Source organism: Trichechus manatus, unplaced genomic scaffold (assembly GCF_000243295.1).
Source record: "Trichechus manatus latirostris isolate Lorelei unplaced genomic scaffold, TriManLat1.0 scaffold00102, whole genome shotgun sequence".
Classification (NCBI taxonomy): domain Eukaryota; kingdom Metazoa; phylum Chordata; class Mammalia; order Sirenia; family Trichechidae; genus Trichechus; species Trichechus manatus.
The window spans coordinates 7,123,207-7,144,160 of record NW_004444038.1 but is presented as its reverse complement, the minus strand read 5'-3'; the positions used below and the strand labels follow the sequence as shown (position 1 = coordinate 7,144,160).

At 43.1% G+C, this 20,954-nt stretch overlaps 1 protein-coding gene across 1 annotated transcript in view; it reads right to left on the bottom strand.

The window, feature by feature from the left end:
- Window positions 1-20,954, bottom strand: part of COL4A2 (collagen type IV alpha 2 chain) — a 177,841-nt gene that overhangs the window by 64,037 nt on the left and 92,850 nt on the right. Inside the window, exons 11-18 of the mRNA XM_004382955.1 lie at window positions 20,659-20,757; window positions 18,235-18,270; window positions 17,453-17,503; window positions 16,190-16,234; window positions 10,632-10,685; window positions 10,120-10,186; window positions 5,978-6,088; window positions 5,322-5,471 (exon numbers count right to left, since the gene is read on the bottom strand). Of these exons, the coding sequence (XP_004383012.1) occupies window positions 5,322-5,471; window positions 5,978-6,088; window positions 10,120-10,186; window positions 10,632-10,685; window positions 16,190-16,234; window positions 17,453-17,503; window positions 18,235-18,270; window positions 20,659-20,757 (613 nt within the window). The remainder of the gene's footprint in view (window positions 1-5,321; window positions 5,472-5,977; window positions 6,089-10,119; window positions 10,187-10,631; window positions 10,686-16,189; window positions 16,235-17,452; window positions 17,504-18,234; window positions 18,271-20,658; window positions 20,758-20,954) is intronic.

The following is a 20,954-nucleotide window of genomic DNA, read 5'->3' as shown; positions in this document are numbered from 1 at the left end:
ATCAAAGCTTTATCCAGTGTCTATTCTATGCTAGGCAGTGTGCCAGGACTTAGGTATACAGTAGGAAACAGAACAGACAGATGCTCACGGAGCTTACAGCCCAGATGTGGAGACAGACGCACGTTAAACACGCAGCAGTAAACAAACTGACGTATGATTTTGAATTCTGGCCAGTGCGACGAAGAAAGGGAAGAGGGAACTGTCAGAGAAGGTAATGGCGGAGGGAAGCCCACTAAAATCCGAGGGGTGTCAGGCACATCCATCCTGAGGAAGTGATGCTTAAATTAAGATCTAAAGAGTAAAAAAGAGCCAGACAAGCAGAGGTCCTTGTTGCTGGTTGCCATCAGAACTAGTTGCGGGGCCTGCTTCTGAGGCACCCGCGGGTGGGTTTGAACCACCGACCTTTCAGCTAGTAGGTGAGTACTTAACCCTTTGCGTCACCTAGGGACTGCCCCAGACAGAGGGTAAGAGTGTCTAAAAGGCCCTGAAGCAGGAAGACAGCCAGCGGTTGGAAGGTGCCAAGGGAAGCACAGAGCTGACGGAGCTGAGCAGAAGAGCAGGTCAGGTGAAGGAGGTCAGTAGGGCCTTGTGGTCGCAGGACCAGGGTTTGGATTTTATCCCAAGGGCAAGGAAGCCATTAAGGAGTTTTAAGGAGGGAAGTTCTAATGTGATCTAAGTGATTCATTTAAATTTAAAGAGGATATATTGGCAGTGTGGAGACCTGACTGGGAGAGAAAGAATGGAAGCTGGGCCACGAGGGGCTGGCTATTCAAGTAGACTAGGCATGAGAGGAGCATTGGTGGCGCAGTGGTTAAGAGCTACGGTAAGCTACAGCTGCTAACCGAAAGGTCAGCAGTTCAAATCCACCAGCCGCTCCTTGGAAATCCTGGGGGGCACTTCTCCTCTGTCCTGTACACATGAGAAGGCCCTGGCATGGATTAGGAGAAAGGCAGTGGAATGAAGGGAAATGGACTGATTCAAGATTCAAGATTCAAGGGAAGAATCAACAGGACTTGGTGATGGATTGAGCGTGGGGGGTAAGGGAGACACCCACAGTGACCCCCAGGGGTCTGGCTTGAGCTACTGGGTTTATTGAGATGAGTGAGGGTCAGGAGAGAGGCAAGTGGGGAAGGGGAGCTGGGAGAGGAGGAGATCAATTTTGGACATACAGTGTTTCAGATGTTTGGGGGACTATGTGTCGAGTTAACAGTTTGTATGAGTCTGTAGCTCAAAATCCTGACATACGACATTAAGGGCAAAGAGACTGGGGGTGTTCCTTACAGAACAGTGTCAGAGAGTAGCTGGAGTGCCAGCCAGGCGAGTTAGTAAAATCTCGTAAAAAAGGCACAGAGCGACCACCGTAAGAAGGTATCCTTCCTCGTGCCTATGTTGTTTTCCTTTTATTGAATATATTGATAATTTCAAACAAGTCCTATAAAAAAGCGCTGTCTCTTAAATGTTTTTAACATGATTTTCACAAAGAGGACAATGGTTGGCTAGTGGACTAGAGACAAAATTAGGGAGTGAACTGGCATAGAAATTGTGTTTAAGTTCACATGAATGGATGAGCTTACTTAGGTAAAGAGTATAGAGGGAAGATGGTCCAAGACTGAACTCCAAGGACAGCCAACAATTACTGAATGCGCAGAGGAGGAAGAAGAAGGAAGTACCAGCAAAGGAGCCTCAAAGAGAGTGGCCAGAGAGACAGGAGGAAACAAAACACAATGGGGTGTCATGGAAGCTGTCATGGATTGAGACTGTGTCTCCAAAAAATATGTGTCAACTGGCTAGAGTGTGACTCCCAGTATTGTGTGATTGTCCACAATTTTGTCATCTGATGTGATTTTCCTATGTTGTAAATCCTACCTCTCGATGTTAATGAGGCAGGATTACAGGCAGTTATCTTAATGAGGCAGGACTCAATCTATAAGATTAGGTTGTGTCTTAAGTCAATCTCTTTTGAGATATAAAAGAGAGAAGCGAGCAGAGAGACTTGGGGACCTCACACCACCAAGAAAGCAGCTCCGAGAGCAGAGAGCATCCTTTGGACCCAGGGTTTCTGTGCAGAGAAGCTCCTCGACCGGGGAAAAGTGATGACAAGGACCTTCCCCCAGAGCAGACAGAGACAGAAAGCCTTCCCCTGCAGCTAGCACCCTGAATTCTGACTTCTAGCCTCCTAGACTGTGAGAGAACGAACTTCTGTTTGTTGAAGCCATCCACTTGTGGTATTTCTGTTACAGCAGCACTAGATGACTAAGACAGAAGCCAAGAGAAGACAGTGTTTCTAGAAGGGAGGATGGCCAGCTGCATTCTGGGAAACAGAGAGGTTGCTGATGAAGGCACAGTGGCACCCTCTGGATTTGTCACCAATGGGGTCATTGGTGACCAGGTCAAAAGCAATTTCAGCCAAGTGATAGACTTGGTGTGTTTTATGTTTATGTCTCCAAGTTCTCCCAATGTGTAACGAGAAGTATATTATCACAGGTAGAGTTATTCAACTCCATCCATGGAGTTCCTGGGTGGGGCAAACAGTTAATGCGCTTGGATGCTACCTGGAAGGTTGGAGGTTCAAGTCCACCTAGAAGCACTTTGGAAGAAAGGCCTGGAAATCTACTTGCAAAAAATCAGCCATTGAAAACCCCACGGAGCACAGTTCTATCTCTGACACACATGGAGTTGCCATGAGTTGGTGTCAACTCGATGCCAACTGGTTGGTTGTTTACTTCAGCGATGTTGGCATTTTAAATTTGAGACATAACATTAAGGACAGAGAGATTGTGGGTGTTCCTTAGAAAGTAAGTATCTGACACTTTGGAAGTCTAGTAAAAAACGCACAGGGTCGGATCGTAAGGTGATATCCTCCGTCTTTCCTCTGTGTTTTGCCTTGGTTTAATATGTTAATTTCAAACAAGTCCTGTAAGATACAGATGTGTCTCTTAAATGTTTTAAATATGATTTTCACAAACAGGACAATGGTCACGATAAACCCAGCAGTTTTTTTTTTTTTTGATTTATTGTAGAACAGAATGTTGCTGCTCCAATACTCGATTCAGTGAACTGAGTTGGAGCTAGGTGTAAGCAAAATATTTCACCCTGAAAGAAAACGGACTTCATGGTTTGATTCTGCTGGAACCGCAGAGAGCGAAACTTCTGGTTTTCATCAGCAGCAATACATAAAAGAGGATAAAATGCAGTTAACAAGAAAGGAATTCAACACCGTAATTCCAGGGGGAAAGCTGAAGAACTCTGAGAATCAAGGTCATTCATATTAAATTATGACCAGACACAGAAACTTTTGAAAGGCTATTATAGTTGGCTGCTTTTTGCGTAAGACATTGCTTTAAATAAAGGGGATCTGGAAACGATGTGTCTATTTGGAAACAGGATTAAGATATATATTTAAATGAGAACTTAAATTATATGTTTTTTAAAATTTTAGTTGATAAAATTTATCTGACTCCATTCCATCTGTTTTATAAATTTCCTCAACAGTCTGCAATATGGACCAGAGATAAGTTAATTTGTTTGCATTTGACTTACATTAGTAAATCATAGACTAAAACAAGATGGCACTGCGTCTTTATCAAGACAGAATTTACGTTCAGGAATAATGGCAAAGTTAGTCTTCAATAGTAGTCCTTTCAGAGGCATATTTTTATGCTTTTTATTTTTAATGTAAGATATTCTATTGCCAAAAAATGAAAACTCAAGATATAATTTTTTTTTGGAAAGACAATGCTCATAGAAGCTTAGCTTTTATCACAGATGTTACAGTAATAAATACTACCTTCAAGACAAAATATGAAAGATAATGCTGCCCAAACTATTTGGGAAGTTCATGATCAAGGGAAATATCTGCAGCTTAAATTTCTTCATTAGAATGTGGGACTCTAGTTTTTCTAGCTGAAAGAAAACTGGGCAAGTGGAACTATTTTAACTTAAGCATTTCCTGTATCATACAAAATAGAATGAGAGAAGCAACTGCTGATCCTTCTAATGGAAGAAGGATGTGGAGATGTGCTTCTAATACCTCCAAGAATTTCACTTTTAGAGATAGCAAAAAGGAGTAGTCTTCCAGAAGCAGTTAAAACCATGAACACTCATTTGAATTGGATCTTCAGCTGAAACCACACTATCCACTAGAATATATGATGTTCTTTCTTCCTTAAGGAGCCCTGGTGGTGCAGTGGTTAACAGCTGAGCTGCTCACCAAAGGGTCAGCAGTTTGAAGTCACCAGCCACTCCTTGGAAACCCTACAGGGCAGTCCTACTCTGTCCAATAGGGTCGCTATGAGTTGGACTCAACTCGACGGCAAGGCGTTTGGTTCTTCCTTAAGATAGGAAACTCCGAGAGATTATTGGGGGCAATGTCAGAGAATTTTAAGTAAAATATTTTTAAAAAGAAGAGGCTGCTAAATAAAATCGAAATCGAAATATAACAAAAGAGATAGTGTGACCTCATATTTTCCTCCAACACCTCACTTATTCACTCTTGAGGGGCCGAAATGTTCCCATTAGGAGATCTGACAACATCTAAAATGTAATTCTTTAAACTTCGATGTTTAAAAGAATAATGTTTTTGGAGGGCAAGCTCAAAGACATATTGCACTTTTCCCTGCCTCCTTAAACAGCAATCTCAACGAAGAGCTAAGCCTCAGTTAGCATTATAACCTGGAAATATCATTTTGTGCTGATTCGGCGTGTCCTCAGGGGGAGCAAATGAGTCCGGACGATGACGCTTGCCTAGTTTCTAGAGTCTCATCGTCTTTTAGCACTGCTGGGCCGACGGCTGCCACTTCTTTTTACAGAGGGCAGCCACCTCTTCTTGCTGTCAACTATTATCACTACTAAAGTTGGAGCTTTGGCTCTGCAGAAGGCTGCAAAGGAGAATGATCAAGTCTATTTAAAACGGTTCATAATACAGAGGAGAGAGGCTGAGTCAAGGCTTCAGGCCTTCACCGTGGACAAAGGTGTATGGAATTGATCACAGACACTGGGACCGCTATTTCCGTTTATGTGTTTCTAGACGGTATCTCGTAGACATCTCCCTGAAGGACTGCTTTCACTGAAGCCGAACCTCACTTACAGTGTGATGTACATGGGGCTGTAGATACTCAGTAGGTTTACAAGGTTCTGTCCTTCTCCCATGACCAGTTTCTTCTGTTTTGACCCCAGAGGATACAACTATACCCCAATCCACTGGCCTGCTGGATTAGTTCAGGGAATTATTTAGCAGGAAAACTCAGCAGGTGTTACGCTTCTTTATCTGAACCCTGACATACAACCCCCCACCCCCCGCCTTTAGTTTTCCATCCACTTACCATCTGGTCCAGGTAGCCCGGGGGGTCCTGGGAGTCCTTGGAGCCCTGGACTGCCATCAGCTCCTGGTGGTCCGGGGTACAGAGCAGGGATGCCGGGGTCTCCTATGAAGCCTTTGGGTCCCATTTCGCCTGGTAAGCCTCTCTTCTCATCTGTGAATCCAACAACGTTTACCAGCAGCGTAAGCCCCTCCACGCCGCTTCTGATACTAACCAGTTACGTCTGCATTCACGGCCAGAGGAGACCACCAACAGGACTAGGGAATTTTCCAATCCAGTCAGTAACTAAAGGGATGGATGTCATTGGTATATTTTGCCTTCATTTCTTCAGCTTTAAAAAAGTACCTCTCCTTGCCCCCAGATAATGGCCTGACACTATATCCGATGGTTCCCTATGCTCCTCCCAAACAACTGATGGGATTGTGCTAGTTATGGGTCAGCGGCATCATGGGGGCATACGCACATGTGTCATATGCACAGTGGTTCTGTGAAGATACCCCAGAAAACATATTTAAGATACATTAGAGCTTGGGAAGAATTGTCTAGGAGAAAAAGTAAAACAACAAAACCTATGTAGCCATTAGCAGTTCAGTTACTGATGTTTAGGCCTGAGTGTATATGCCTTTGGTTCTAGATTTCATTCCATGAAACTATATTACCTTCATCTCCGATGGATATACCAGGGGGACCTGGTGGGCCGGGGTCTCCTGGCTCACCCCGGGCTCCTGGTTCCCCACGATCTCCTGGGAATCCTGTGTCACCTTTGGCACCTGGAACCCAAACAGACCCCCAATAATAATAAATCATTGTTGTCTATGTATCACAATAGATGTTTACATTTTCACTGAGTATTTATCAAATACCCTATGTATTGTGTGAAGCAGGATGAGGGGCTTCAAAATGTTTACTACATCATGGTCCCTGTCTTCAAGGAGCTCATTCATGGTCAAATATGGGTGTTACAAGATACCTATAAATAACAGGAAACAATACAGAGGCACAGAATGTCTAAAAGGTACATAGAGGATTAAGAGGGGAAGACTGCTTTTGACTGGGGAATGAATAATTTGATACTGAGGGACCATTAAAAAAAAAAAAATCCAAACCAAACCCACTGAGTTGATTCTGACTCGTACTGACCCTATAGGACAGAGTAGAACTGTGCAACAGGGTTTCCAAGAAGTGGCTGGTGGATTCCAACTGCCGACCTTTTGGTTAACAGCTGTAGCTCTTAATGACTGTGCCAGGGCTCCAAGAGGGACCATACGGAATAAACATAATAAAAGTAGATAACATTTTCGAGCATACACTCTGTGTGACAAGCTCAGCATAAATGCTTTACGTACATTTAATTCCCATAAATCCCTGTGGGATAAACAGTATGTGATTCCAAGTTTACAAATGAGGAAAGAGGCTTAGAGAGGTGAAGTCACTTGTCCAAGGGCTCTCAGATTTCCGGGAGAAAGTAACCTGAAAGCTGAGCTTCAGACATGGGTGGGATTTGGCAGAGATGGGAGATGCAGGGCAGAAGAAGAGGGAAAGGCATTCAGAGTGGCAAAACAGCCCAAGTACAGAGCTGGAAAGCTGTTAGCAAGACTTGGCTGCAGTGTTGGGGTACAGGTGAACGGGTAAGTGGAAAATCAGGTTGAATAAGTAGCTGGGTCTAAAAGCAAGAATAAAGAAGGAAATTACATGGTAAGAAGTCCTGGTGGTGCAAATGGTTAACATGCTCTGCTGCTAACCGAAAGGTTGAAGGGCCGAGTACACCCAGAGGTGCCATGTAAGAAAGGCCTGGCAATCTTCTTCTGGGAAATCAGCCACTGTAAAGTCCATGGGCCATGGTTCTACTCTGACATCATGGGGTCACCATGAATCGGAGTCTACTCCACAGCACTTTTTTTTTTTTTTTTTTTTTTTTAACCACCATTTAGGCACCTTCCTAGGAATTCTGGAAAGTGGGCTGGAAAGTGGGGGACAGTCTGGTTTCTCTTTAATCCCTTCTTCTCCTGAGACCCAGCTCTGCACCAGAGAGGCCTTTACTGTTTGCTGAATGAATAACATATGTGAAAGCTCTTACAAACTTTATTCCCTAAACAAACCGAGTGGCGATGGTATATTCTCTGGCTGTGTAAACAGCAACACTTTAATGAATAATACATTTTCCCGAAACACAATTGGGAAAGAAGAGAGAAAAGAGAAGAACATATGAAGACTCAGCCTGTAGGCATGAGTGATTTTTAGGAAGGCCATCACTCTGTATATGTTGTTTTAACCCCTCCCTCCCGGGGAAATTCTTTAACATAAGACGAGGACTTGCTGGGCACCATGCTGGAGCTGTGAGCGCAAAGCACTGAAAAGGTGACTCCCTTGTACTCATGCAGCTGTTGGCAGGGAAGCCAAGTGGTTGAAGGACGAACTCTGGAAGCAGGTAGCTTGGGTATGAATCCTGTCCCTCCACTTATTTCCTATGTGACCTTGGGCAAGTTACTTAAGCAACCTGTGCCTTAGTTTCCCCATCAGTAAAACGGGGCTAATATTAGTACCTACCTCAAAGTGCTCTTAGAAGGAGTCGGTAAATTGGCAAATGCAACCGAACAACTCAGAACATTGCCTGGCCCCAGAAATCACTGTATATATATAAATATCAACCACTATTAAGGTTAAGGAAACCCTGGTGGCACAGAGGTTAAGAGCTATGGCTGCTAACCAAGAGGTTGGCAGTTCAAATCCACCAGGTGCCCCTTGGAAACCCTATGGGGCAGTCCTACTCTGTCCTATAGGGTTGCTATGAGTCGGAATAAACTCGACAGCAATGGTTTTTTTTGGTTTTATTATTACTAAATAAAGAGACAAAATCGAAAACCAAAGACCTTCTCATTTGGTTGGAAGAACAGCAAGATTACTTTTAGTTTTAGTTACTTTGGGATCATTTATTTTAACACGTAGCCCTCTCCCCTGCCCCTGTTCCACTGTGACAAGCTCCTGCAATGCTACTTTGTAAGAGATGTTTGTTTTTCTCTTTTCCTGAGAGAAGCTGCTCATTAGTCAGCCTTGACTCTAAAACCCTGGAATGCAATCCAGTTAACATTCCAGCTCACCAGTGATGCAAGAATGCTGTCATGTAGCAAACAGGGCAACTGCAGAGTTTCTACACTTATACGTGGGCAAAAGTGATCTTCAACAGACTCATCTTCCCAGTGTGGTTTCTAGGATTCCAGTGGGGTGAAAGGGGGGACTGAAAGAATTCTGGGCTCTCTGTCAGTGACATTTTTTGAAAAATGCAAAAGAGATGTCACCCATGTTAATATGAAAAATCATCTTCCCAAAGCCGCCAAATCACTAGTAAGAAGTCAAGTCAAATCAACCTCACGCTCCTTTTCAGGACAGTTTCCGGTATGGCAGATAGTTTGGATACCATGGAAAAGAAGGTGAAATGCTGGCTCTATAGGTAGGTGGATTTATAGGTTTCAAAATATACTGATTAATGGTTCGATGTCGAACCAGAGAGAAATCTCTAGGGGGCTGCATAGCCTTCATGCTTGGCCTGCTCCGGTCTGTATCTTCATCAACGTTCAGTGAAGACATACAAGAACAGTTACTGAATCAACGAAGATTCACACCTAAGCTGGAAAGTGAGGTTGTGACTTCTAGACATATACCACAGGGGTGAGCCAGATGACCTACTGGGTGCAGGAAGAAAATACTAGAACATCTTTATTTTTAAAAAAGCTCACCCTTTAAAATTTCTATCTGTTAACATGTACATCATCCGGTCATTCAAGCAAGTATTTATTGAGCTGCTATTATGTGCCTGGTACTGTTGTAGACACTGGAGATACAGCAGTGAACAACACAGGCTAACATCCCTGCTTGGCTGCGAACCAAAAGGTCAGCAGTTCGAATCCACCAGCCGCTCCTTGGAAACCCTCTGGGGCAGTTCTACTCTGTCCTATAGGGTTGCTATGGGTCAGAATCGACTTGATGGCTACAGGTATGGTTTGGTTTTTATGTATAAACTATCCGTAAATAAATATACATACAATTAGTAGTAGAGGGTGCTCAAAACGTTTTCTTTTTTTTTAAGCCTAGAAGGGTGCACACTGAAAAAGTTTCAGACATCAAAGCTCTAGTCACAGGATTGGAATTGTATTTCAATATGATCTTGCCAATTTGGAAGGCTGAGCAAAAATAAGAAGAGCATTAGCTGTGATATATGCAAAATCCTTTATTTATACTCAAAGGATCAACTGCGCCTTGGGGAGGATCTTCCTGGGTAGCGGTTCATGTGCTGAGTATCTGGGTTATGGATGCCTTAAAGTTTAAAAAGATGTGACTGTTCACAGATGAAGGGTTATAACTGATTTCAGTTCTCAGCCTGGCAAACTGATTGGTTTAGGAATCTTGGTTCATTTGGAGAAGGAAAGATGGAAAGCGGGTGGAGCTGCTGCCATAGAGAGTTGACGTATTGAAGGATTAGATCTCATGAGTGACATTCCAGAAGGCAAAACTAGAATCTGCAGAAGTTACTGAGAAGTACAAGAATTTCCCAGTGGAGGGGTCTCACCTGGGAAGGAGTGAATTCTCTGTCAGGCAGAAGGACAATGGTGGTCTCAGTGACACTACTTTTAAACCATGAGGGAAGCTGTACAAGAGACTGAGTCTCCTAATGTTATGTTCTAGACATCTTTTCTTTTTTTCTTCCTTAGAAAACCCCTCTTGAACGTTCTTGATTCTTTTTTCCAAAACTGAGAACAGAATGTGTATGTGCTGCTAAGTCAGGCAAGAGAAGCTGCACACAAACCTTTTGCCAGGGAAGGATGAGGCGAGTAGGCGGGTGGTCCTGGGGGGCCTCGGTCGCCCGCTTCTCCCTAGAAGGGAAAAGTGGAAAAACGAAGAGCGTGAGAATGGCCTTCTAGAGTTGTTGACAATATGCATATTCCCAAAGAATAAAGCTCAATCTTGATGATTGAGAGTCAAGTGAGTCTGGCTGATGAGCTATTCTGGCTAATTGTAGCACAGGCTGTCCGTGGGGAACCGTCTCCACTGCACCGTTGTGCTGAGTCCCAGGCATTCCAGCCACCAGCCAGATGCACCAATAGACAGCGATATAGCTTCAACCTCATTTCGAAATCCTTGTCAACCACCAGAAACGACCAGGAAATTCTGTTTTCTTCAGGACAGAGCACGGCATAGTCGATCATGGTATCTGAGCCATCCAGTAAAGGGGAGCTGGGAAGTGATGCAACTATGCCCTGACATAATACCACCTAAAGAAAAGAAGTGAAAAACCACCCAAATAAAACAGGAGATCACCTTGGGTCCTTGGGGTCCATCAGGGCCTTGGAAACCATCCAGTCCTCTGCTTCCCTGCAAGAAAGGTGTTATTTTTCATTTATTATCACTAACATATAATTTAAAAAAAGCCATAATGCCATTATTATATTTAATAAAACAAATGCTAATTCATTAATACCATCTACTACCCAGTCTGTGTTCAAGCTTCCCTGATGATCTCAAAAATGCCTTTTTAAAGTCGCTTTGTTTGAATCAGGATCCAAAAAAATAGGTCCAATACAATGTCTGGCGTATCTCTTCAGTCTCTTTTGATTCCTAATGGTTTCCTTTCTACTTTTTTAAAGACTTTTTTTTGCTGTTGTTGAAGAATTGCGTCCTTTGGGCTGTAAATATCCTACATTCTGGATTTGGGTCGATTTCACCCTTGTGGGGTTGTCTAATATGTTCCTCTATTGCCTCTAAATTAGTCATTAGAGCTATAGGCTTCATTAGATTCACCTTTTGGCAAGAATTCTTCATGGGGGGTGCCCTGAGCTTCCAGCTGCATCGTGTGAGCAGGCACATATGCCAGGTCGTCCCACTTTAGTGATTTTGTGATTGATCAGTGGCTTCAGGGGTGGCAGTTTGATCTATTAAAATCTTCCCCCATTATCATTTTGAAAATTTCGACACCAAATAGAAGTGTTAAAGCCTCTTGATGTAGAAATTCTTTCTCTTCATTACTTTTTAAAATCGCCAGTGCTAACTATTAATTTCTAATTCCTTTGAATGTTTGTTGAAAGAGAACATTTACGCTTCTGCACCATGGGTGTCTGGAGAGATGTGAGAAGCTATTTAACAATCTAGAAATTTATTCCCTCCTGCTAAAGTACAGTCTGATAAGGTCACACCAGAATTCAGAATGCTAGGTGCCAGCGGTGTAAACAAATATACACGATCTGATTACCTTACAGGGTTTTCTGAAATCCAGACACACGTACGCCGAAAGTCTTATTGTTTAGGATAAACTAAAACCGGCATAATTTTGTGGTTTTCATCGTGAGCCTATGATTTAGATTGCAACTTTCTTTCACACTAGCTAGAGCTGAAGATTCAAAAGTCAGGCAGATTTTCCTAGACTCGTAACGCATTTCACATCTCTGATATTAAAAATGAGCCCCTATTTAGAGCCCATCTCACGAGACAAGCTAGGAATCCTTCAAGAGCTTGCCGATGACTGGAGAGTCGGCAACCAGGCTTTGTCTGAGCGGTGTCGAGATCCAACCTGCTAATCCAGCTCCAGCAACGCACAGGGATTTGCCAAATCTATAGTCCATTCTGTGCACCCAGCGCTGCTCAGTCATGCTGTGACATCACCAACAAATAATAACAAGCATCCCCAAACACCAAGTGTTCATCACCTCTGTCGAAAAAGCCAAAACAGGGCAAACACTTTTGGAACATGTCTGAATGTCCTGGATTAACTGGGTATTATGTAAAACCAATCTGAGAAAGGAGAAAAATGAAACAGCACTCAGAATTTGCATTTCTAACAAGTTCCCAGGAAGTTAATACATAAGAATCACCTGGGGTTCTTGTTAAACTATAGATTCAGATTCAGTATAACTGGGGTGGAAATGCAAATTCTCAGCAGGGGTGTGAACCAGAACGAACTGGTTCAAAGCTCTGATTCCAACTCCTAGCAACCCTACAGGACAGAATAGAACTGCCTCACAGGTTTTCTTGGCTGTAATCTTCACAGGAGCAGATTGCCAGGTCTTTCTCCTGAGGAGCCGCTCCTAAGTTTGAATGCCAACCATTTGGGTTAGCAGCTGAGCACTTCACCACTGCACCACCAGGGCGCCCTGAGAAAACAGTTAGTTTCTATTTTATACAAGTCATGTGCCTCAGAGAACCTCTGTCAGGCCTGGAAACTACATGTGATTTAACACACGAGAGTGGAAGCCAATGAGATTTCAGTACAAGAGTCCAAGCTGAAACCATTTGTCTCTCCTTCAGACTGTTCAGAAGTAACGGTAAATTGCCATCATCAACATCCTTCACATGGGCATTGGAGAAGAATGAGTCTTATCTACTGGGACACCGCATGGAAACGAGACATTGACTGAGTCCTAAATAGGTCTGATATAGTTCAAATGGTGGTCTTGATAAGGGAAGGACTTCGGACCACATTATACATTAAAAAAAAACCCAAACCTGTTGCCATCAAGTCGATTCTGACTCATAGTGACCCTACAGGACAGGGTAGAACTGCCTCATAGGGTTTCCAAGGAGTGCCTGGTGGATTCAAACTGCTGACCTTTTGGTTAGCAGCTGAACTCTTAACCACTATGTCACCAGGTTGCCATTAAGGGTGTATCTTTTCAAGAGAATAGGTTTTCATGAATACTATCTTAAATAACTATATACATATGTACATAAACTGCTGCCGTTGAGTCGATTCCAACTCATTGCGACCCTATAGGACAGAAGAGAACTGCCCCATAGGGTTTCGAAGGATCGGCTGGTGGATTCGAACTGCCAACCTTTTGGTTGCCAGCCAAGCTCCTAACCACCACGCCACCAGGGCTCCTAAATAACTACAGGCTCTGCCAAACTTTTGCTCAGTTACTAAAAATATGCTTCCCCTAGAAAAGGGAGGGAAAACAATCTTTAATTTTTCAGGAAATTTAAAACATCCAAATCCATAAAAGTCACTTTCCATCCCTTATAGAAAAGGGTTAGAACTACCAGACGTTCCATTAAGCGCAGGAGGAATCAGGTGTGACTGATTGTGCATAGCAAAGAAGGCACGCCGCTTCTCAGAATATATTTTCTTTTTTGTTTCACCCAATTTTAACGCACCGTTTACATTACTGTTAACAGTTGCTCCTTGAAGCTGCATTTGGTTTCTGGTTCCATTTTATACCATAAAACCAGTTTACGAGTAGAACTCAGCAGTCGGTGGGGGTAATGGCAACTTGGCAGGTAAGACAACACTCAACAGACATGACTGTGGGGTAGTTTGGTACTAACAAGCTGGATGGCTGAGTCATTTGTGTATGTCGGGTCTGTTTCCTATTTTTATAGTCAAGTAAACTATTTCTCCTTAGCAGTAGTGATGTCCCACTTAACAGAAACTGTTTTCTCAAGCTGTTGCAGCTGCAGAAAGCAAGCTCCAAGAAGTTAGCCTTAAATCCTAACATCTGGGCCACAGCGGTCAAAGGAACCAGGTGGTGGTGCTTGCTGGGCATCTTGGCTTTTCATTAGCTTCTGAGTTCTCGGTGGCAGCTGTGTTGAACTGCATTTTAAAAACACTACAACTCCTTTGTGTTAGGTGTAAAAAAACAAATAATAATTATGATTTCATTAGCAAATAGTAAGAAATGAAAGTATTAAGAGTAGCACTTTAATTATATGCTTTTAAATGCTAATGACTGTTTTAGTCCTCTATCTCTTTACAACATTGGCTTAGTATAATCCTTTAACTAGAATTTGGCCTTTTTGCCTTTGGCTGGGGTGTAGCATGGATAGCTATCCCTCTAATATGCTAACTTTTGGGATATCTCTTCTGAGTAAGTAATGATATGAAAAGTTGGGTGTGATTAGGGCAGAGCCTGGTATCAAGGCCCTGGCCTGAGGTTAGGATAAAAGGACGGGAACGGGAAGAATAGGATCGACAGGGATTGCAGCAAACAATCAAGATGGGTGCTACTGCAAGTGGCCAAAACCAGAACACTGGGTCAACACAGCTTAGAGCCCGTGTAGGTCAGAAGTGGAACCTGGGAGGCCAAGTCAACCTGTAGGCAGAGAACAAACATGGCAGCCCTTTCCAGGAGGGGACTGGTGAACGTGCAGTGCTTGTTAACTGTGTCTTTATGATTCTCCAGATGTTACACTACCATCCTGCAATGGAGCTGTGAGAGGATTTAGTGGAGCTATGATTCTCAGGCTGAACTGTTTTTTTTTTTAAAAGAAATTCTATTGTATCGATGTACCCCCTAGGACTTAATTATGGAAATAGTGGCTTGTGGAAGCAGCAGTCAAGAAATTAAACATATTGCATGGGGAAAATCTGCTGCAAAAGACCTCTTTAAAGTGTTAAAAAGCAAAGATGTCACTTTAGGGACCAAGGTGTGTCTAACTCAAGCCATGGTGTTTTCAATCGCCTCATATGCACAGAAAGCTGGACAATAATTAAGGAAGATGAAAGAACTGATGCCTTTGATTATGGTGCTGGTGAAGAATATGGAATATAACATGGACTGCCAAAAGAACCAACAAATCTGACTTGGAAGAAGCACAGCCAGAATGATCCTTAGAGGCAAGGATGGTGAGACTTCATCTTACATACTTTGGACATGTTATCAGGAGGGACCAGTCCCCTGGAGAAAGACATCATGCTTGGTAAGTAGAGGGTCAGTGAAAGAGAGGAAGACCCTCCACGAGATGGACTGACACAGTGGCTGCAACAACGGGCTCAAGCATACCAACAACTGTGCAGATGGTGCAGGACCGGGCAGTGTTTTGTTCTGTTGTACACAGGGTTGCTAAGAATCAGAATCGACTTTATGGCACCTAAGCACAACAACAGTCCATGGGCACCAAGATGTATGCACCATAATGCTGACTGCACGATTGTTTGAAAGAGCAAACAAGTAGAAATCAATGAGTTTCTAGTTGCTAGTGTCCGTGAAGACACTCATTAAATATGGTACATCCATTTACTGCAATTCTATGCAGCCTGCTAATAGAACAAGGTAGGTCTGTAACTGATAAGGTGGGACCATCTCCGAAGCACGTTGGGTGAAAAAACAGAAACAAGTGGCAGAATAGTACGTATACGTTTATGCTTTTGTAAAATTATATGCATTTGAAAGTACATGTGCTTGTTATATATTAGCCCTTATCTGAAATGACACCTAAGAACTATTAACAGTGGTTGGCTCCCGGGAGGACGCTGAGGTCCACAGTGTGAAGGAGGTGAGCTATGCATTCTGTGACTGAATTAGTGAGAATAATGAATAGTACAAATAAATAAATCATTTAAAATCTATTTCTGTGTGTACTTTCTCTTAATCTATGGTGGTATGACCTAGATCCAGATTCATAAAACCTTCCTCACATAACATTTTCTTCCAAAAAAAAAAAAAAAGTCAAAAATATATTCACAGACCCACGGTAAAATGATTAACTGGGTCATCACTGAATATAAACTAGTGTCAAAATATGTGAAGTCAACATAAAAAAAATGCATGGTGGACTCTGGGTCAGCAAGTTGACCACATCCCTGAGAGAGACTGACAACGGCCCAGAGGAGAGAGTGGGAGATAGGAAGGAACAGGCTGAATGATGGGAAGCCTTGAGGGAAGGATGGAAAGAACCAGAAGCCTAATTTACAAAAATGAGAACAAAGTACCTAATCTGACTCAAGGGTCGTGGATGATCTGGAAGGAAGGATTATTTATGCTCCTGTAATGCAGGGCGGGTTTTAAATGTGTCTCCCTGGGGAACTGTTCTTTTCTGAGATACCTCAGTCTTGACCTGTGTAAGATGGGTCAACCCAGAGCCGACTGCGTTTTCTGTCTCAAACTTACTTTCTGTCCTGGTAATCCTTTTTCACCATCGAAGCCAGGGGGACCCTGCATTGAACAGAAAGCAGAAGCAATAACAGCTCAGAATACACAGCAAAATTTTCCAGAAGGCATTATCATGGTGCCTGACACTGATTAAAATAAAATGTTGTTGGACTGACAGAACAATTCTTAGGTCCAGATTTTGAAGAACAGTAACAAGCTATCAAATTCAGTTTTTCCCCATTTTGAAAGGGGAGCCCAAGAATATACAAACTACCATAAAAAGGTATATAAAGGAAGCAAAATCCATTCTAATAGCAAAGCTACATTTACTATGAAAGTTATCAAAACACCAGGAGACTGGTTTTATTTTCTAAAGGAGATTTTAGTAATACTTTCATACGATGCATCATTTCTACCACTTAAAGAAATAGGGAAAAGTACAAAAAAATGGCAGAAATTTGTCTTTTTAGTGGCAGTGACTACCAGATACCCAACCCACTGCCGTTGAGTTGATTCCGACTCATAGTGACCCTATAAGACAGAGTAGAACGGCCCCATAGGGTTTCCAGGGAGAAGCTGGTGGATTCAGACTGCGACCTTTTGGTTAGCAGCCACACTCTTAACCACTGCGCCACCAGGGTTTCCAACTGCCAGATAGCCTCCCATTTTCTCTTCTTCCCCTGCTGTTAGGTTTGGCCATGTGACTGAGTCCTGGCCAATGGAATCAGAAGAGGTACGTGTCTTTTCCGGGTCAGGACTTCTAAGGGGCAGGTGTCCGTTGGGGCACACAGTCTCAAGATGGTTGAATCACCATAGAAGAAGACCCTCCCCCTGACCACGAGGGACATTTTTGTTGGACTCCGGGCGACAAGAAACTAACTTCCAGTGTCTCAGTCAGAAACTACATGTTTGGTATTCTTCACAGACCCCACGCAGAGCAGGATTGGTTGTGGATCGAACTGTTGTTAACGCACAGGGTGTTCAAGCATCTTAGTCTGGAAGCTTCGCTGAAACCTGTTCAGCATCAAAGTATAACACGCAAACCCCCACTGACAGGTGGTGGCTGCACTTGAGGTGCGCTGGCCAGGAACCGAACCCGGGTCTCCCGCACAGAAGGTGGGAATGCGACAACTGAACCACTAATGCCACCACGTGTGTGGTTACTGTAGCCTCATTTAGCTGAATACAAGCAGAAAGCTTTCTTGTGCTCTGTTCCCGTATGTGGAGAACAAATGGAGACACGCTGTTTTAAAAAACACAATTATAAAATGCACAGTTTACCCGTAGTCCTGGAAAGCCCACGATTCCTTCTTCTCCCTTCAAGGAAATGCCCTAGGAAAGGACAAAGAGAACATCACAGCACAGCGCTTCAGAATTCTGTTTACTTAGTACTCCAGCCATGAGCTGACTACCTCTCGTCACATATACCCCGGCACAGTCTAACAGCAGGATTCACAGAGACACCCTCTGCGTTTGCCTGGATTATCACTTAGTAAGTGATGATGTGGGCGAACTGGGTGTAGGAGTGAGGGCAGGACAAAGCAATCGTTGTGTTATCTATATTTTTACAATAGAGAGAGAGAGAGAGAGAGAGCGCACGCGTGTGCAGAGTGATTATATAACTAGCATCCCAGAACAGAAGTCAGCCCATAAAACCTTCCCAGCCCTCCATGCCCTCTGCACTCTCCCATCTTCCCTCCCTCCCTCCATCCCCCATCTTTCTTTCTTCTTGAAGAGCTGAGGTTCACTGTATAAACTCTGAGCACAGAGGCCCTACCTGGTGGATGTTCAGATAACCACCAGCACCCGGAGTCCTGCTCCAGGACCCAGCCTGCCTACTGATGGCACTGATTTGCCAATGTGTGTTATGCAAAAGGAAAAAAAAAGTATAAAATTGTTTTTGAAGTATGAAAATAAATGATAATATTCTATTGCTGCAGACACATGGATGAGAAACCAAGAGTACACGGGTCATTAACACCACAGCATACTCTAGCATTCCAATAAAAATACGGAGAATTTACCAACTACAAGTGGTAAGAAAACATTCTTAGTTGACTTACTTTTATTCCTGGTTCCCCTTCACTTCCTTTTTCACCCTGTGAAGAATATGAAAAAGAAGAATTTCATTCATTTCAGAACAATAATATTGAAAATCTATCCCGGTTTTATGTTACGAGAGGTGAGGTGTATCTAATAAAACTTATAACAATCATTATAAATTAACGAACACACGACACCTAAATTTTGCAGCTTCAAAATTCAAAGAAACAGAAGTGTCTTTTTTTTCCTCTCTGGATTTTCACAGTATAAATTAAATCATGTATTGTTTTTGGTATCACTGGGATCCTGTCTACCCTTCAACCTGCGCAGCTTTCTTTCCACAGTTATGGCATATTTCTACGTCTTAAGAGTCGGAGTACAAGCCCAGGGGAGAGCCCCTAATTGCATGAGCTTGAATCAAACATTATTAGGAAGGCACTCTGAGGAAAAGATACACTTGGGACACATTACAACCTCGAGCCAAAGTGGCTTTAGAAACCAACGTCAGTTCTATACGAGTCATTTCTTCTTCACTTCTCTTGGTGTAAAACGGTGAGAGACATGTAGTGACCTGCTGGGTCCTTTGTCCCCAACACTCCAGGAACAGCTCTTGGGTCTCCTGCGGCACAGGACTAGCCCCTGCAGGCTCGGTCTTGTCTGAGCCCTGGAACCAGTCCTCACCTTGGCTGCGGGAGAGGAAGGAAGTGCCCGCGCCTGCTCCATCCTCAGGCTCCTGTTCTGCAGGTGCAGAGGGCCCGCCTGGCTGATGGCCAGTAACTGCTCGGCTCAGACTCCTGCTGTGGCCACCACATGACTGCTGATTGTCCTGGTACCACGCCCTACCTGCCACGGACCGTGTCTGTTGCCACTGTCCAGGTTTTGGGGCCTCCTGCTCTAATACTCAGCAGCTAGACGATCACCTGGTTCTGGACACGCTTCCCAGGCACCTGGGCCTGACATGAGTGACCTCCCAGGACACTTTTATCAACTGTCTCTGATAACTCAGGTCATGGCTGCTGGACGGATTTCCTCTCTAAATGCTGAAGTCCTGCTTGCCTCGACCACACCGAGTGGGACCTGCCCTCTCCCACCATGACTGAGCACCCAGAGCCCACCTTCACAGATGCCTCTGAGTTGGAAATTATATTCTCTTCAGAAAAAAAAAAAAAAAAAGATTTCTATATTTGGGTTTTTTTTTTTTAAATTAGTTCCCATTTATTGAATGTGCTGGGCACTATTTTGAGTGTTTTACACACGGTCTCATGGAATCCGCTCAACAGCTCTATGTGGTCAGTACTGGACACCTGGGAAAATGAGTCTTAGAAGACTGAGTGGCCTGCCTAACCAGACAGACAGAATAAGTGGTGGAGCTGGGATTCCAGCCCAGGTCCGCCTGACCAAGCCCATGTTCAGAACCCTAAGCTCTGTGGTTGCTGCTTGAGTGTGTATGAATTGCCCTAATGAAAACCTCCTTACCTTCACCAACAGTTGTACGTATTACAAAAGGCTGGAATTCAGATGTTTATTTTTGTTTTAGACTCCAAGAGTACATTTTTTAACCCAACAAAACATTAACAGAAATTATAGAAAAAGAGTCAGAAAACTGACTTTGAATGAAAAAAAAAAAAAGGTGCTCCCTGTCAGCAAAGAGAATAAGTAGATTTTATTTTGCTTAAGATAACATTTCACTCAAATATTTCCATGATTCTGGCCTTGAATTATACTACCATCCTGAATTTATATTTCAATTGGAGAAGTGTATTTAAAAGAAGATTTGAGATTTTTTACAAGTTCTAGTGTTGAATAAGGAAGAATTATGAATTATGGTGTTGGTGAAAAATACTGAATATTCCATGGACTTCCAGAAGAATGAACAAATCTGTCCTGGAAGAAGTACAGTCAGAATGCTCCTCAGAAGCAAGGATGGTGAGACTTTGTCTCACCTACTTTGGACATGTTATCAGGAGAGATCAGTCCCTGGAAAAGGACATCATGCTTGGTAAAGTAGAGGGTCAGCGAAAAAGAGGAAGACCCTCAACGAGATGGCTTGACACAGTGGTTGCAACAATGGGCTCAAACATACCTACTGTTGTGAGGATGGAGAAGGACAAGGCAACGTTTTGTTCTGTTGTACACAGGATCGCTATGAGCCGGAACCGACTCAATGGCATCTAACAACAACAGCAGTGTTGTTTTAAACATATAACAATTATTTAAGATGATGGACTGATTAAACTGTCTGATTATAAATGTAATAAATGTTTGGGATCATCAGCAACATTCCTGGAGGGCCTAGTGTGCGTTCATGCATTATCTGCCAATTTGATGGTGAGGCTCTCCGATGGAACGTCTTTCCCACTTCCAGTATGACTGTCTGAAGGAAATTGAAGCAAGTTACCTTTATTCTCTTTTTTTAAGTTCAACTTCTTCTGACACGCCTTTACCTTATATTGATCTGGGTGAATCACTTCTTTTATGGGCCCAGTGATGGCACGATCGTTGTCTGATGGAATTCCATTGGGTCCTGGCAGTCCTACATCACCCTGTGTATGGTTTAGCAAAAGCATTCGTCTTTAAATGGAAAAGAAACTGTAAAACCTGAATAAAAGCATATCCCACCACAATACTGCTATTTTAATTTTTGCATGTTATGTACCACTTGTATACCTATTTTGTAACCATAACATAAAAATTATTTGTATCCTACTTTTATTATCCTTTAGAATGAATGCATAAAGGC